Below are 13,848 nucleotides of genomic sequence, written 5' to 3' on the forward strand. Positions count from 1 at the left end.
TATTAAACTTGCATCCTGGAGAAAACAACAATCTCTGGCAATTCCAGCTTATGGCAAAGAACCACCACCAATATTAAAGGCTGGCCTATTATATACAGCTGCATGTCTGTGTCTCTTTTACCTTTGATTCCTTGGAAATTAAAGTAACAGAAGCATCGTACAACGCAGAACAAGCCTTGTAAAGACCAAAGGGTGGAGTTTAAGCCAGTTTATGACTTTGGCATTACAAGACATCAAGTGGTAAATCATGCACCACACACTTCAAACAAGAAGTAACAATAGTAATCCTCTTGGGCTTTTTTAAAACCAAAAGAATAGAAATCATCAATTTGATGCTGGCTCTGTTTTTCTTAATATCTAGAAGACAATTGACAACACTCACATATCCACCCCAAACACTCATCCATTTCACCCCCACCTATAACAATTTTACATTCAACAAAACACTTTGCCCACACCATGGGCACTAGGATGGCTCCCGAATAGGCCAAACTTTTCATTGGTCACCTTGAGGAAGAATTTCTGGACAAATGCACCACAAAACCAATGATATACCTGAGATACTCTAATGATATTTTCTAGTTTTTGACAGACGACCTAAACTTCCTCAAAGGTTTCCAACAAAACTTCAACAGCTACCACCCATCCATCAAACTCTCTTTAGAACACTACTGTACCAGCATCAACTTCCCGGACACCAGGATCAGCTTCAACAATGGAACCTTATAGACAACTACATGCAAGAAACCCATGGATCACAAACACTATCACAGATCCAGGAACCACCCAAAATACACCAAGAAATCTATTATCTAGAGCCAGGGACTCAGACACCACAGAATATGCTCTGGGAAGAAAGTCCAGGATACACACCTTTACACACTTAAAACCATCTTCACCAAACAAGGACACTCCACCAGAGAAGTAGATTGCCTCACTGAATGGGCCACCCAAATACCCAGAAAGAACCTGCTGGTCTCCTTTGCCAAGGGTATTCTCCTTGAGGCCTGTTCAGCTGATTCAGGGACCATTACACACAAGCGTAAGCTCACACCTAGGGCTAGTCTACACTAGAAGCACTACACTGGTGAAGCTGCCATAGCACATCTGGTGAAGACACTCTCAGGAGAGAGCTCTCCCATCAGCATAACTACTCCACCTCCACAAGAGGCATTAACTATGTCAGCAAGAGATATTCTCCCACTGATATAGCGCTATTCACACCAGTGCTTATGTCGGTGTAACTTACGGCCCTCGGAGGGGTGGTTTATTCACACCCGAATGCTGTAAATTATGCTGAAGTAAGTGGCAGTGTAGACGTTGCTTAAGAGTAGGTCTACACTGCAATTAGACACCCATGGGCCTGTGCCAGCTGACTCGGGCTCATGGTGCTCTGACCAAGGGATTGTTTAATTGTGGTGTAGACTTTTGGGCTCACACTGCAGCCCGAGCTCTGGGACCTTCCCATCTTGCAGGGTCCTAGAGCGTGGGCTCCTGTCTGAGCCTGAACATCCACACAGCAATTAAACAGTGCCTTAGTACGAGCCCCACGAGCCTGAGTCAGCTAGCACAGGCCAGTCCTGGATTTTTAATTACAGTGTAGACATATTTAAGGGGCTCCAAGACTACTGCGAAATGGGCCCAATGTGCACTTTCAAATGAAAGATGACAGTATTTTCCCAGCTAGTTGTCCTCTCTGACTGGTTTTATAGTAGCTTGAATGGTGGTGTTAGTGGCATCTGACTGACCAGTTGTTACCAATGACCGAAAATTGGTCTGAACCCGATGCTGCAATTCAAAACAGAGAAGCCAGTAACTTGGAATATAATGTCAACTCCACCTTCCTGGGAACAGGCTGCATTACTATGTTTATCATCAATTTTTGACTACTAAAAGGAAGAAAAAGAAGGGAGCTGACCACAAGAGCATGGTACTCAATCAATATAGAATCACAGACTTTAAGGTCAGAAGCAGGGCTGGCTCCAGCTTTTTTGCCGCCCCAAGCGGCGAAGCGGGGAAGGGTGGGAAAGAGAGAGATATAACCGCAATCGGCAGCAGCTCTATTGCGCCGCTTCATTCTTCGGCGGCAGGTCTTTCGCTCGGAGAGGCACTGAGGGACCTGCTGCCGAAGACCCGGTCGTGCCGCCCCTTTCCATTGGCTGCCCCAAGCACCTGCTTTCTTCGCTGGTGCCTGGAGCCGGCCCTGGTCAGAAGGGACCATTATGATCATCTAGTCTGACCTCCTGCACAATGCAGGCCACAGAAGCTCACCCACCCACTCCTGTATAAAACCTGTGTCTGAGCCACTGAAGTCCTCAAATCATGGTTTAAAGACTTCAAGGTGCAGAGAATCTCTAGTTGTTAAAAATGTCATACAATTTCCAGGCATGCCCAAACGGCTTCAGCGTTCAACTGATCCAGGTAAGTTTCAATGGTAAAACAAAGTAAAATAATAATAATTAGGGCTGTCGATTAATCGCAGTAAACTCACGTGATTAACACAAAACATTAATATAAAAAATTAATAGCGATTAATCTCAGTTTTAATCGCACTGTTAAATAGAATACAAATTGAAATTTATTAAATATTTTGGATGTTTTTCTACATTTTCATATATATTGTATTCTATGTTGTAATTGAAATCAAAGTGTATTGTTATTTTTAGTACAAATATTTGCACTGTAAAAGATAAACAAAAGAAATTCATCTCATACAAGAAATGTAGTGCAATCTCTTTGTCGTGAAAGTACAACTTACAAACGTAGGATTTTTTTGTTACACAACTGCACTCAAAAACAAAACAATGAAAACTTCAGAGCTTACAAATCCACTCAGTCCTACTTCTTTTTCAGCCAATCGCTAAGACAAACAAGTTTGTTTACATTTATGGGAGATAATGCTGCCATCTTCTTATTTACAATGTCACCAGAAAGTGAGAACAGGCATTTGGCATGGCACTTTTGTAGCCGGCATTGCAAGGCATTTACGTGCCAGATATGCTAAACATTCGTATGCCCCTTCATGCTTTGCCACCATTCCAGGGGACATGCTTCCATGTTGATGAAGCTCGTTAAAAAAAAAAGCGTTAATTAAATCTGTGACTGAACTCCTTGGGGGAGAATTGTATGTCCCCTGCTCTGCCACATATTTCATAGCAATCTCAGATGATGACCAAGCACATGTTGTTCATTTTAAGAACGTTTTCACTACAGATTTCACAAAATGCAAAGAAGGTACCAATGTGAGATTTCTAAAAATAGCTACAGCACTCAACCCAAGATTTAAGAATCTGAAGTGCCTTCCAAAATCTGAGAGGGATGAGGTAGGGAGCATGCTTTCAGAAGTTTTAAATGAGCAACACTCCGTTGTGGAAACTACAGAACCGGAACCACCAAAAAAGAAAACTAACCTTTTGCTGGTGGTATCTGACTCAAATAATGAAAATGAACATACATTGGTCCACGCTATTTGGGATTGTTATAGAGCAGAACCCGTCATCAGCATGGATGCATGTCCCCTGGAATGGTGGTTGAAGCACGAAGGGACATATGAATCTTTAACGCATCTGACACATAAATATCTTGAGACATTGGCTACAACAGTGCCATGTGAACACCTGTTCTCACTTCCAGGTGACATTGCAAATAAGAAGCCAGCAGCATTATCTCCCATAAATGTAAACAAACTTGTCTGTCTTGGCGATTGGCTGAACAAAAAGTAGAACTGAGTGGACTTGTAAGCTCTAAAGTTTTACATTGTTTTATTTTTGAATGCAGGGTTTTTTTGTACATAATTCTACATTTTTAAGTTCAACTTTCATGATGAAGAGATTGTATTACAGTACTTGTATGAGGTGAATTGAAAAATACTATTTCTTTTTTATAGCACAAATATTTGTAATAAAAGAGAAATATAAAGTAAGCACTGTACACTTTGTGTTCTGGGTTGTAATTGAAATTAATATATCTGAAAATGTAGAAAACATCCAAAAATATTTAAATAAATAGTATTCTATTATTTAACAGTGTGATTAATTGCAATTATTTTTTTTAAATTGTTATGCAGCCCTAATTTAAACCTGCAAGAGACCCATGCCCCACACTGCAGAGGAAGACAAAAAAAAAACAACAACAACAACAGGGTCTCTGCCAACCAATCTAATCTGGGGCAAAAATCCTTCTCAACTCCAAATATGGCCATCAGCTATACCCTGAGCATGTGAGCAAGACAGGCAGATACCTGGGAAAGAATTCTCTGTAGTGACTCAAATTCTTTCCCCATGTAGTGTCCCATCTCCAGCCATTGGGGATTGTTGCTACTGGCAGTTGCCGATGGGCCACATGCCATTGTAGGCAGTCCCGTCAAACCATCCCCTCGACATTACTACACACAAGTGACATAAGTGTTGCTGGTTTCATAGTTTTTCAATGAAAAATGTTTTTACTGCATTTAAAAGGTGCTATTTACACCTCAGCAACAATGAACAGTATTTCCTTGCCAGTAAAGGCATGAATTAGGGATAGTTTCCATCTTCTAAAATAAGCATTCTGAAAGGAGAAAATCCATTAGTTGACAAAGATTTTTAAATTTATTGGCCTCCTCTATAAATGAACTTGTGGTTCAGAGCTCATTACTAAGTTGTTTATACTGTTATTCATTAGGTTTATAGATGCAATAACACTTTGAAACTCAGTACTAATCTGAAGTGTTTAAAGATGAAATTGTAGAGTTCCATGTTTACTGTATCTTAACATGCTTAATTTACAAGAAAAAGTATAGTTCCTCCTTGCCCAGCAGTTAGCTTTGAGAACTCAGCCTGGGATCTGAGGGTCAAGCATGGCTTTTTCTTGCTGATCCATCATCACTAGTAACAAAGATTCTACAAGCCAGATTATGTCCTTAGTTACACTTCATCTTCAGGTTTTGCTATCAACAACACTACTGTGCACTGTGCATACTACTACTGCTTTCAGCTGTTTTTACAGGGGCAACCGGTCGGAACATAGGGTTTGTCTTCACTGCAGTATTAACCTGAGTTATAACTTGAGCGTCACAACTAATTTGAGTCCCATCCTCATGCAAAAACCCTTCATTTGAGCATGACGGTGCTTTTACTTGAGTTGGTGGGCCCAGAGGGGTGGATAGGCAACAGCTCAAGTTAATACAACTCGTCAGCTGCTAACACAACCACTATACTGCATTCTGGGTAGCTTGAGTGTTATTTTGCAGCATGGCTACTCTCAGTTGAACTAGGCTAACTCAAGTTAACTCTGCAGTGAATATATGCCCTAAGTAAACAATTCAGTTGATATATAAAAGGAGGAACCTATTCTAGCTCTCTCCCTCTTCAAGTTGGTTCTGCAGTACTAATGGGAATAAAAAACAGTAAACATTTTTGTCAGTAAAGCAGATTGTCTTTCAATAAATCTGTTGAATAAGGAGGGAGCTAGCATTTTATAGTCACTTTTTAGAATAGAACCACTCTCTAAATGAAATTCAATTGCATACCCAAACTTCTCATTAGATTTGGATGGTATGAGGCCAAAGACCAATGTATGCAAGTATTTTGTATGTCTATGGAGAAAGAGAACAATTAATCACATTAAATTAAGCAGAAAAGGGAATTTTTGATAAATTGAGAAGAATCTCTCACTCACTCCAATTGTTATTAAGGCAGAAGGCTAACATTTTTAAATCCATATAACCAATACAACCATCTCCACATGACCCTAAATGATACTGTTTTATCACGTATGCACCAAAACAAAAAACTTTGTACCTTAAGTTCTATATCTTTTGTCAGGAAAGGTTTCTCAGGTCCAGGATGGAATTTATGGTTGAGAGACAGACTCAAGAATACCTAATAGGCTGACATCCAGGACATTTGCCTGGGGACGGGAGACCCTGATCTGCCCGATTCAGACAAAGGACTTGAGCCTGGGTCTTCCATACCATACCTCAGGTGAGTGCCCTCACCACCTGTTGGCTATTCTGGGGCCTCTCTCTTTTTTTCTGTGGTTTTTCCACACACAAAAACTTCTAAAGATCTTGGCTTTGTCCCAAAAGAGTTTCAAAGACAGGAAAACAGTTTCCTGTCCAGCTCTATACTGGTAGCTCTGTAATTGAAACACCATCAGGTGTTTAAAAACTCTTTTTAGTTTAGTAAACTAATACGCCTGGAAAATTTTATAAACTAAAGAACTTTACAACTGTTTTTAACTGCTTGGTAATTAAGAAAATATGCATGTCAGTGGACTTAAATGATTAGTTGGACATGCCAGTCCTCTCACCACACAACAGCTGCTGCTTAAACGAACAGCCAAAAAGGAGGAGGAGAAGGAAGGATAAATGTAATCAAATCAGCCAGCAATGAAGTTCATCTACTTGTTCCCGCTGTTTCTGCTACATTTGTCTTTATCCCAGACTTAATTGTAACCGTGTTAGTTTAAATAATGAAGGTATACACTCATTAAGTTGCAAAAAAAAAAATTATACTTGTGTTTTGACTCTCTCTGAACAAGGAGTATAAGGAATTGGACTATAGTTAAAGTCACTACACATTCCAACTTCTTACATAGCAAAATACAGTCACTTAACAACTGACAGGGATGGGACTAGACTTCAACAGATGCTTGAGTTTCTATCTCACACCTAAATCCTTATAATAAGCCAAGTTCAATAACAAAATCATCCCACACTTCGGGAAAGCTCAAATTTGAGTCTAGATTTCAAACCCCAAAGTTTGGAAGTGTTCAGATCAGAGGGGTTTTTTTGTACTCAACATTATAGACATATGCAGTTTGACTTGGGATACATATTTCAGATCCAGAATTTTGGTTCAGGCCCATCACCAATAACTGCACAATTCATGTGCTTTTGCTTATGTGTATTGAAAATAGTTTAGGAATATAGGAATTACCATATCATACAAATGAGATCATATGATGAGAATGCCTGTCATATAAGAAGACTGGACTTGCTGACCCAGGAAGTCCTGTCCAGTCCTGTGCCCTTATCAGACCATCAGTCCATCTAGGAGAGCATTCTGGCTTCAACAATGACCAGTACTAGATGCTTCAGAGAAAAGTGCATATTTATTCAACAACACGCCTATCGTGGAAGTTTCTTTCCAGCCTAAGACATTTATAGTTAGCTGAGGTCCTGAAGCATTTAATGTTCTGAGTCAAGGTTTAACAGGACATGGTTGAGTAGTTTAGGCCCAAATTTTGATTTTATATTTTAATATATAAGAAATTTGGAAAGTACACTTCTTTGACAAATGATTTCCCCCCTATACTTAGAACTACGCTGACACCATGTACAATGTTGGTACACACAAAAAAATAAACAAAACAAATCCATGTCAGCATATGGTCCATAAGAAATATGTGGGTGGGGGAAAAAAAAAAAAAAAAAACCACTTGGTGCCAACTGGAAAAGGACAAAACCAGCTGGGAAAGAAATGTTAGTCTCAAGCTGCTAGAGGAGTGTTACAAAACCAGTGGAGGAGTTAAAAAAAAATTAAAGCAAGAGAAACTTACTTAACAGTCTCCCTCTAAAAATTATTTAAAACCTAATGTCCCATTACTTAACATCCCAGGCTCTAAAAGATTTTCTAGTTGGGAAATCTTTCGGCATGTTATTTCAGAGAATCTTCTGCAAGAAAGCGTATCTTCCCACATAATTTTACTTTGGTGGCAACAATTAAAGAAATCTTAAAGCATTCTATGAGCTGCACTGTTATATCAACTTATGAAGTACAGTATTTAAATATCACCTGTTTTGTCTCTCAATATTTTGTAGCTCTCTGTGGTCCCTTTTCAGGTGTTTGGTCAAAGATGTAAAGTATTCCTTCAACAAATTCTGGAAGGGCTGTTGCTTCTCTGGGCTGATTATCTCACTAGGAGGAAAACTCAAGTTAAACTTCTCTGCAGCATTTTTAACCTTCCTTGGTACCAAACCAGCAATATCATCTCCACAGTGCCGGCAAAAGCTTATTACCACAGAAACATGAGCGTGGGTCTCCCGATCAGCGTTAATAATGTTTTTTAGCTGTTCATAGATTAAAGACAGACCTTCTTTATCAGTGAAAATCCCAACTATTGTCAATTCTGCAATGAAACGTAAATCAGTTCTTAGTTTGGTAATGTTGGGAGTTTTCTCTTCTTTCCTTGCTTCAAAATGCTTTTTCCAAACCTGAAGAAGCGATGGAGCAAAATCAGCATAGCGCTGGTGAAACAGAGAACACAAGTGCACGGCACAGTTCACATCTGATATTTTCAGCTTTGCTTCAACAATAGAAGCTACAGCTTCTGCAATGTACTTGCTTAAGTTGAGGCTATTAAAATCATGAGACAAGGAGTCCCTCTGTTGTTCTGTGATAGTTTTTAGCTTCTTAACAAAAGCAGTGTTCTTCTTCAGACTCGAGTCCAGCCTGCTAAAGAAATTCTCCTCAGGGCGGTTATCTGGTGCATTCTGGTTTTTGCTGCGGAGTTCCTTTCTTGCTTGATGGCGCTCCCAAGCTTCCTGATGGAGTTGATGTGCTTCCTCTTTCTCTCTAAAGAAAAAAAAAACGATAGTTATAACCTGGTAAGACCTCACTAATTTCTATTATAGATTACTGAATTTTGTAAACTGACAGGTAAATGAACCATTTCAAAACAAGGATAATGCACCGCAAGCTAATTGATCTCAATTGTAGTACAGTTTAAATTTTTCCTGATACAGAACATTCATTAGTACATATAAAATAATATATTTTACTGATAATAAGGAAGTCCTAGTAACTCCAAGGCGTCACTAAATAGCACTCTTCTATTAAACCTTTTCTAAGAAAGTGCCATTTATGTATTTATTAAAATAAACATATTAGCAAGGCTCTATACAGAATTTTTTTGATCACAAAGCATTAACAAAGCATAAATACTACAATCCTTTTATTCAAGAAAGAAATACAATCAACTTTGGGACAGAACACAGCAGCTGTTAACAGAACACAGTAACACTACACACGTGTTCTAGATAAGAAGAATTCCAAATCCAACTGAAATTGCAAGGGCAATTTAAGTAGATAAAATGTATTCGCCCAGCCTGGAGTCTGACCAAGACAGACACATTAAAACCCTTACTCTTTAAAAAAGTGTCATGGTATCTTTAATGAATACAAATGGTCAGAATCTTGGTTTTGTTTACCTCCAACACCATAGTGTCTCTTAACACCATGCTATGGGCACTGACTTGGAGAGAAAACTAAATTAACACCACTTTCTGCTGTATCCTACCAATTATTCATGACTGCTGACTATTGGACAGCTTTAGAGATCACAGCCCATTTCCAGTGCTTAAAAGTTTACAGCAACAGCTTATAGTAAGGTTGGTCTTGTGACTGAAGTACCGGACTGAGAGTCAAGCTGCCCAGCACCTATTCCTGGATGGATTTCATTGTGATCATGGGCTAGTCACTTGGCTTCTTTGTGCCTCTGTTTTCCCATCTGTAAAATGGGGATAACGCTTCTGAACCTCAATGAGACTTTGTGATGCTTAATTCAGGCACATTTATACACCTCATGAGATCTCCAGACAGATGACATTACCGAAATCCAATGTATAAGCCAAAGTGATAGTGGTTAGTATATACATACAACTACTGCATACTTTTAGCTTCTCACAAATAGCACTGAGCATATCACTTGACACTATCTATATCAGTGGCTCTCAAACTTTTTTACTGGTGACCCCTTTCACATAGCAAGCCTCTGAGTGCGACCCCCCCTTAAAAATATATAAAAAAGTGTTTTTAATTTAACACCATTATAAATGCTGGAGGCAAAGCGGGATTTGGGGTGGAGACTGACAGCTCACAAACCCCCATGTAATAACCTCATGACCCCCTGAGGGGTCCCAACCCCCAGTTTGAGAACCCCTGATCTATATTTACTAAACAATTATATAAATGTTTACCTTCTTATTCATAAAATTAAAAGAGTGACCCAATACTGCAGTCCTCACTTTGGCAAAACTCCCACTGACTTCAATGGGAATTTTGCCTGAGTAAGGACTACACTGTTAGGCACAGTTAAAACTTAAAACATAAATCTTACTTCAATTGTGCAGCTGCCTCCTCTTGCTGACGTTTTACTTCCTCTTCTTGTTTCTTTTTCTCTTCCTCTTCAAATTTCTTTTTTTCTTCATCCTCTTTCCTCTTCTGCTCTTCTTCAGCTTTTATCTTGTCCTCTTCTTTTTTCTTTCGCTCCTTGTCTTCTTTTTTCCGTTTATCCTCCTCCAGTTTTTTCTTTTTATCTTCAGGTGTCTTGAGAGTCTCTCTCTTCAGGCCAACCTTCACATCCTCCTTTGGTTTCTCTCTACTGCTCACTGATCGCCTTTCACTGAAGTCTTTTTCTTTGTTATTTAATGAAGATTCTTTTTCTTCCATACTGGCTGACTTTTTGCGCTCAGCTGGCATTATGTTACCCAGGCAAATCTGCAGAAGTACAGGAATATCACCATTATTACTGTATTCTCAATATATGAACAAACTAGTTTTCACTGTATCCTGACAGTCACTTAGAATAGCTGAGGTAAAGTTGCATGAGGATGAAATTCAATTAGAAAATTGCGTGAAGGTAAGCAAGCAACTTGGAGGATGATATTCAAAAGAACTACACTTCCACACTGTTCCTATGGTACTCAGATCATGATTAAGGAGAAAATGTGAGGACTGCACAAAACCCAAATGCCTGTAATTGCTTTCAGCATATATTATGGCATTCTCTTCAACCTGAGCTGTGCAGTCAGATGACAGTTCAAAACTACCACAGCCTGCAGAAAACCTAATCTTTGCAGCAAAGCTAACACTCCAATTAAAAAAAAAAAAGTTTCCTGACCAGAGCCAACTACCTACAAGCTTTAATTAAAAAAAAAAAAAAAAAAAAAAACTCAAAGAAAGGCTTTCCCAGAAATCTTTTTTCCCTCCACCATGAGCTGCAAAAATTTTTTTTACTGTTCATGCAGTTCAGCTTGAAGCTGCTGTTATGCTCAACGCTGTTATGCACTTTTGGATCCTGAAGTATCCAAACAGCCATAGTGGGATGTTTATAGACTGACAAAAACTACAGCCCCAATTCAGCAAATATTTATGTACATGCTTAGTTTTAGATCCAGATTTTTACAGGTATTCAGGAATAATTGTACTTAGTGTCGCAATACTTAACCGATTCGGGAACCTAAATCTCATTTTCAAAAGGCATTTAGAAGCCTAAAACCTATTGACAGTCAATGGGATTTAGGTTCCTAAGTCCCTAAAAGCCTTTTGAAAATGAGAGCCTTTAAAAATCTGAGCCTTAGTCCCATTGTGATTATTCAGGTGCTTAAAGTTAAGCACATACATAAACATTTGCAGAATCAGGGGTGAAGGGAAAGGGTTTTTTAATACCCTCATTTCTAGTAAGTTGTTTTTAAAATGCATTCTTTTTTCCCCAGAGCAAATTTTAAAACTTTTAAGTGACATTGCTGAATTTGAAATCTTCTAGGGGAAGGGAGGAAAGACATCTTTTGCTATGTTACTAATATCTACTTAAATTGTTAGAATGAAAAGTACTGAAAAGAAATTTCTTTTTGTTATTTCTTTTCATGTATTTTCTACATTTCAGTCATGCTGGACAACGAAAACCGACTAGTCAGATTAATTTGTTTCTCATTTTCTTAAAATGTTTGGGTAAAAAACAGAACAATGGGATATTTGCATGTCAACAGAAATAAAAATGTAAGAAAAATGTTTTCCAATATTGAAAAACGTTATTTTACGCATCCAACACCCACATTGTGGGCCTTTGCTATCTAACAGTGCCCTTTAATCCATGGGTTTTACCTGTTCTCAATGATACATATTTGAAAGGTATACATTTAAAAATAAAACACCACATTGGAGAAAATCCCTATTTCTAATTAAGTACTTTTCCCATTTTCTCCTAATTATATGGAAAAATTCTTCAATATTTTTCCCCAATTATAATTAGTCTTAATACTGTATTGAACATAGGGAGTTTTCCATTAAAAATTTCCTAAAATGTTGGTCTGATTCTTATAAATAATTGTTTTAAACCAATCTATCTACAGAACAAAAAAATTCACCAAGGATAGCAACAGAAAATTCACCAAGTATAGCAACAGTTTAAGGTTTTTCACGTTGTGCTCCTTACATGCAGTGTATGTCTTCACTGCAAGAAAAAGTGCTTTCTTAACTCAAGTTAACCACGGTAATATGATTTAAAATAGCAGTGAATACCAATTTACTTTTAACTCGGGTTAGCAGCGTGAGTTCATTCCCCGCTCCCACTTGTGGCGCTAACTTGAGGCAAAAGTCAAGTTGCTATGTCCTCACTGCTAATTTAACCTAACTTAGCCAACCCGAGATAAAACCACACTTTTTTTCCTCTTTTTATTTTTTTCCAGTGAAGACGTACCAATAATGGTGAGAGAGGTCAGTTACCATGGATGGCCCATTCAATACTTGGCCTCTCTGCTAACAGAAGTCCCAATGAGTGCCAACTGCGAAGGTTTGGAGGGAGAGGGTATTGATTTGTTTTCATTGGGAACAGGACAGAGGACAATTAATTTCACACAAGCTACATAGCTGCTGGCAGACAGTAACAACTTTGACTCCCTAATGACCTGATAAGTATTGAAAATATTGGCTAGCTACTGCTGAAAGACTCCACAGGACCAGAGCCCATCACTGATCCCTTCAGCCATCCAATCCCCACTGTATTTTGACTTTTTGGTTTAATTAGAATTGACTTAAAATAGATTTTTTGTTAAGTCAGTACATTTAAAAAGCAACATACTAAAGGCCAGATCCTGCAACTGGATCCATGGAGATAGGTTATATGTAGGTATTTGGGGTCTAGATGCATCCAGTTGCAAGATCAGCTCCTCTAAACATTTTGCCCCAAGTTCAAAAGTAACATTTAGCGGTCCAAGCTTACAAATGGCATATAATGGAGCCCATATCAATCCAAGAAAGCTACTCAAGTTTTTTTGTTTTTTTGGGGGGGGGGGGAGGGGGAGAGGGAGAGAAGGGGTTTATAATATGGAAGAGCATTCAATTTAAGTCAGCTTAATGTCCCCACCAATGAGATTCAATCCATTTTAATATTCCACTGGATTCTCTTTAACAATTGAACTTGATAAAGTTGTGTTCTTCCTGATGATACCACTAAATAAAAAGCTTTGTTGGAAAAAAGTTAAAGGAAACATATCTATAAATTTAAAATGACCTTTATTAAAACCATAGAATCATAGGACTGGAAGAGACTTTGAGAGGTCACCTAGTCCAGTCCCCTGCATTCATGGCAGGACTAAGTATTATCTACACCACCCCGGACAGTTATGTCTAATCTGCTCTTAAAAATCTCCTATGATGGAGATTCCACAACCTCCCTAGGCAATTTATGTTGTAATTTTAGCACAAAAAAGATTGCTGAAAGTTAGTAAACCTGGAGTTAAAGTTAAACACAAACATCTGAAAGACAAGAAATTAAAAGTCTGTTAGGTCAAAAAAATAAATGCTGGAAAGACCCTAGATATTTGTTAATACTCTAACACTGTGACCATTACCTTTGCTCGCCCACTAGCTGCTGCTTGAAAAAAAATTTAAGCATCCCCTGTTGCACATATAAATTACAGTAGCATGGTCATTTGCGGAACAGTCATAATTTGCACCCACCCTGCTAACTTACATTAAGATCAGGGAGAAATTCAGGACTGTCTTTTGCAAAGGAATGTCTCATCTTTGCAGGTATGCAGCCTGTATATTAAGGCTCATACTGAGAATTTTGATCTCTAATCTA

The 13,848-nt window shown here is 38.5% G+C and overlaps 1 protein-coding gene across 18 annotated transcripts in view; it reads right to left on the reverse strand.

Moving 5' to 3' along the window:
• UPF2 (UPF2 regulator of nonsense mediated mRNA decay) overlaps positions 1–13,848 on the reverse strand; it is a 124,099-nt gene that overhangs the window by 107,835 nt on the left and 2,416 nt on the right. For all 18 annotated transcript variants that reach the window (XM_065598897.1, XM_065598867.1, XM_065598734.1 and 15 more), the window contains 2 exons: positions 10,102–10,481; positions 7,779–8,558 (listed from right to left, as the gene is read on the reverse strand). In XM_065598897.1, the coding sequence (XP_065454969.1) occupies positions 7,779–8,558; positions 10,102–10,463 (1,142 nt within the window). In that variant the 5' untranslated portion in view covers positions 10,464–10,481. The remainder of the gene's footprint in view (positions 1–7,778; positions 8,559–10,101; positions 10,482–13,848) is intronic.

The sequence above is a fragment of the Chrysemys picta genome, chromosome 1 (genome assembly GCF_011386835.1).
Source record: "Chrysemys picta bellii isolate R12L10 chromosome 1, ASM1138683v2, whole genome shotgun sequence".
In the NCBI taxonomy this organism is placed as follows: domain Eukaryota; kingdom Metazoa; phylum Chordata; order Testudines; family Emydidae; genus Chrysemys; species Chrysemys picta.